This window comes from Xyrauchen texanus, chromosome 5, assembly GCF_025860055.1.
Source record: "Xyrauchen texanus isolate HMW12.3.18 chromosome 5, RBS_HiC_50CHRs, whole genome shotgun sequence".
In the NCBI taxonomy this organism is placed as follows: domain Eukaryota; kingdom Metazoa; phylum Chordata; class Actinopteri; order Cypriniformes; family Catostomidae; genus Xyrauchen; species Xyrauchen texanus.
The window spans coordinates 877,501-882,500 of record NC_068280.1 but is presented as its reverse complement, the minus strand read 5'-3'; the positions used below and the strand labels follow the sequence as shown (position 1 = coordinate 882,500).

At 41.8% G+C, this 5,000-nt stretch overlaps 1 protein-coding gene across 2 annotated transcripts in view; it reads left to right on the top strand.

The window, feature by feature from the left end:
* LOC127643903 (adhesion G protein-coupled receptor L1-like) overlaps nucleotides 1–5,000 on the top strand; it is a 46,459-nt gene that overhangs the window by 23,198 nt on the left and 18,261 nt on the right. For both annotated transcript variants that reach the window (XM_052126842.1, XM_052126841.1), the window contains exons 6-10: nucleotides 1–42; nucleotides 2,013–2,340; nucleotides 2,513–2,809; nucleotides 4,010–4,113; nucleotides 4,569–4,754. The exon at nucleotides 1–42 is cut by the window's left edge and continues 223 nt beyond it. In XM_052126842.1, coding sequence (XP_051982802.1) covers nucleotides 1–42; nucleotides 2,013–2,340; nucleotides 2,513–2,809; nucleotides 4,010–4,113; nucleotides 4,569–4,754 — 957 coding nt within the window. The remainder of the gene's footprint in view (nucleotides 43–2,012; nucleotides 2,341–2,512; nucleotides 2,810–4,009; nucleotides 4,114–4,568; nucleotides 4,755–5,000) is intronic.

Below are 5,000 nucleotides of genomic sequence, written 5' to 3'. Positions count from 1 at the left end.
TATGCCACTGAAGCCAACAGCGGACGCCTCGTTGTTAGCCAGGTGAGAGAGATATAAAATGTGCTGTTGATTCATCAATTGGGAATTTTAGTAAATATTTTGCCTGGATATAATCTTGAATGAATGTTACATTTGTGTAGCACTTTTCTGACACTACACACAAAGCATTTTACACAGTGAACCCTCCTAAACCACCACCCATGTGCAGCATCCACCTGGATGATACAACAGCAGCCATAGTGCACCAGTGGAGAGGAGAGAGTAGAGTTATAAAGCCAATTAGTGGATGGCAATTATTAGGAAGCCATGATTGATGAGAACCAATGGGTGGAATGTGGTCAGGACACCCCCTGCTGGCCTCCCTAATACCTCTTCCAGCAGCAACCATAGTTTTCCCCAGGAGGTCTCCCATCCAGGTACCAACCAGACTCATCCCTGCTTAGCTTCAGTGGGTAACTGGTCTTGAGCTAAAGGGTGATATGGCTGCTGACTTATTGGACTCTTAATGGTTTTGGCACCATAATCCCATCATTTTATTGGCTCTAGTCCTGTATTACCATAATCTGATTGCTGTGGTCCCTTATTTCCATAATTGTCTGTGGACCGATATCCTATTATTTTACTGGCTAATAAACCCATACAATTATTGACTGGGGCTCAATAAGCCTAAAATTTTATTGGTTGTTGTCCCGTATGTTTTCATAATCTGATTAGCTCTGCCTGATAATTACGTAATTGTATTGTCTGTGGCACCATATTTCCATAATCTGATTGACTGTGGTCTGATAATCCAATAATTGTATTGTTTTTGGGCCCATATTATCATAATATGATTGTTTGTGGCCCGATAATACCATCATTTTATTGTCTGTGGCCCCATGTTTCCATAATCTAAATGTCTGAGGCTCCATAATCCAATAATTGAATTGTCTGTTGTCCCTTTTCTCCATAATCTGATTGGCTTTGGTTTGATAATCCTATAATTTATTGGTTTTGGCCTCGTTTTCCATAATCTAAATGGACATGGCTCTGTATTTCCATAATCTTATTGGCTGTGGCACCGTATTTCCATAAACTGGTTGTCTGTGGCACAATAATCCAATAATTTCATTGTTTTTGGCCCTGTAGTAACATAATCTGATTGGCTGTAGCCCTGTACTTCCAAAGTCTGATTGACTGTGACCTGATAATCCCATAATTTTATTGTTTTTGCTCCCATATTACCATAATATGATTGTCTATGCCCAATAATCCCATCATTTTATTTGCTCCGACCCATTAATCCCATGATTTCATTGTTTTTGGCCCCATATTAACATAATCTGATTGGCTGTGGCCACATATTTACATAATATAATGGTCTGTGACATGAAAATCTCATAAAATTATTGACTGTGCCCCAATAATCTCATTATTTTACTGGCTATTGCCCGATAATCTCATAATATGATTGTTTGAGGCTCCATATTCCAATAATTTCATTGTCTTTGGTCCCTTATTTCCATAATACGATCGGCTGTTGTCTGATAATCCTATAATTTATTGCTTTTGGCCCCATATTGCCATAATCTTATTGGCTGTGGCACCGCATTTCCATAAACTGGTTTTCTGTGGCACAATAATCCCATAATTACATGTTTTTGGTCCTGTATTAACATAGTCTGACTTACTTTGGCCCAATATTCACTTTTTTCGGCCCATATTACAATAATATGTCTGTGGCTCATGTTTTCATAATCTGATTGTCAGAGGTCTGATAATCCACTAATTTATTTGGCTGTGATCCCTTATTTCTGTAATCTGATAGGCTGTGGCCTGATAATCCTATAATTGTATAGTCTGTGGCCTGATAATACCATAAAATGATTGACTGTGGCCCAATAATCCATTATTTTATTGTCTGTGGTCCCATATTTCCATTATCTGATTGTCTGTGGACAGATAATCCCAAAATTGTATTGGCAGTGGTTCCATATATCCATAATCTGAATGGCTGTGGAACCATATTTCAGGTAAACCCCTACACGCTACGCTTCGAAGGAACGTGGCAGACGAGCTTCGAGAAGCGCATGGCGTCAGATGCATTTGTTGCGTGTGGCATATTATATGCCGTTCGCTCCGTGTACCAGGATGATGACAGCGAGGCAGGCGGCGACCTCATCCTGTATGCCTATGACACGCAGCATAACCGTGAGGAGCCAGTGAGAATCCCGTTCCCCAACCCGTACCAGCACATCTCCTCCATCAGCTACAACCCCAGAGACAACCAGCTATACGTCTGGAACAATTACATCGTCCTGAGATACCCGCTGGAGTTCAGCCCACCACAGCCCACCTCAGGTAAGACAAGCAAAGGGCAACATGTCATTGCTCAATGGTCGCTCTTTCATAGCTCAGAAGATTTTATGGTTTCTAAAGGGATAGTTCATCCAATAATGACAAATCTGTCATCATTTATACATTTAATATGACTTTATTTCTTCAGTGATTTTTCCTCTGCCCTCTCTCACAGATCCTCTGTCTACTCCTCATCTCTCCACCACTCCTCTGAGCTCTCTCACCTCTACTGTGTCAATGGGCTTCAGTCCCACCTCCGTACCGTCTATTACCTTTCATCCAATAGGGGCTATTAACAGAGCTCCGGCAGGGAGGCCCATCACTGCCACGGTACCGGTGACCGTGAGGCCCCCTCGCCGCCCACTGGGGCCCCGAATACCCATGTGTGAGGGTCGGGTGACCCGCGGTGTCCAGTGGCCCCCTACACAACGAGGAGAAACAGTGGAGAGACCCTGTCCTAAAGGATCACTTGGTCAGTACACTGTATTGAATGTTTCTCAGGTTTTTACAGGGTTCACACAAGGTCCTTGAAGGGTTTAAAGTGCTTGAAATTCATTTTAGAAATGTAAGAATTGGAAGACCTTGAAAATCGCCTGATTTTTGCTTAAAAGTGCTTCTGTATAATATGTATTCATCATAGATTAAAATGTAATTAGCATTTTGTTCTAACATTTTTCACACCATACAGTACATTGAACTGGATTGTGAGATAACCATATCGTCCCACCCCTAATAGTCAGATAGACAGACAGAAAGACAGTTTGCCTTCTGATGGGATCTTAATCTATCTCCCTCTCGCACTCTCAATGAACCTGCAAATGTGTGTGTGCAACACATCAATACACAAACACACTGAAGCACACTTCTGCACCCTGAATGAACCCACGTTGCAGAAAATGATCACACCCGCTCTCTCTCACACACTCACACACACACACACACACACACACACACACACACACACACACACACACACACACACACACACACACACACACACATGTTGTGTTTCCATGTTTTATGGGGACTTTCCATAGACATAATGGTTTTTATACTGTACAAACTTTATATTCTATCCCCTAAACCTAACCCTACCCCTAAACCTAACCCTCACAGAAAACCTTCTGCATTTTTACATTTTCAAAAAACATAATTTAGTATGATTTATAAGCTGTTTTCCTCATGGGGACTGACAAAATGTCCCCACAAGGTCAAAAATTTCGGGTTTTACTATCCTTATGGGGACATTTGGTCCCCACAAAGTGATAAATACACGCTCACGCACGCACACACACACACACACACACACACACACACACACACACACACACACACACACATACACACATGTATAAGGGTCAGAGATGGGTCAGAGAGTTGGGCTTGTTTCTGTGTGGGGTGCTTTCCACTGAAGTGTGTTTTCAGAAAAGTTTCCAAAGGTTTTAAAAGGTCTCTTCAGATTTTAATTATCACCCCTAATGTGACTAACTGTGCTGGTGTGATTCATATTTGGAATTTGGGGTGTTTTCCAGAATTCCTCATGGCTGGGTGGCCACACTGTACAATAATTTGTACCAGACTGAAACAAATAGTGTGGGCAGATGTTTGTCCTCACATTGACATCTATGTTTGTATGTATGTGTGTGTGTGTGTGTGTGTGTGTGTGTTTCAGGTATAGCGTCATATCAGTGTATGGCCGACGATGTGGTGTGGAACCCTAGAGGTCCTGACCTCAGCAATTGCACCTCCCCATGGGTCAGCCAGGTCGCTCAGAAGGTCAGTGGAAGATAGATGGATGGACTGGATAGATAGATAGATAGATAGATAGATAGATAGATAGATAGATAGATAGATAGATAGATAGATAGATAGATAGATATACATACAGACGGACAGAGAGACAGATGGACAGATGGACAGACAGACAGACAGACAGATAGATAGATAGATAGATAGATAGATAGATAGATAGATAGATAGATAGATAGATATATGGACGGACAGACAGTCAGATAGATAGATAGATAGATAGATAGATATACATACAGACGGACAGAGAGACAGACGGACAGATGGACAGACAGACAGACAGACAGATAGATAGATAGATAGATAGATAGATATATGGACGGACAGACAGACAGATAGATAGATAGATAGATAGATAGATATATGGACGGACGGACAGACAGACAGACAGACAGATGTTTGATCTCTCTCTATATCTGTAGATCAAGAGTGGAGAGAACGCGGCACATATTGCTGCTGTACTTGTCAATCATACACGGGGGCGGGTCTATGCTGGTGATGTCACTTCCTCTGTGCGTCTGATGGAGCAGCTTTTGGACATTCTGGACTCACAGCTGCAGGCGCTCCGCCCCGGCAACAAAGATTTAGCAACACGCAATTACAACAAGGTGCTCACACAAAACACACACACACAAATACACACAAAATACACACACAGACATACACACAAAACACACACACACAAATACACACAAAACAGACATACACACAAAACACACACACAGACATACACTCACCTAAAGGATTATTAGGAACACCTGTTAAATTTCTCATTAATGCAATTATCTAATCAACCAATCACATGGCAGTTGCTTCAATGCATTTAGGGGTGTGGTCCTGGTCAAGACAATCTC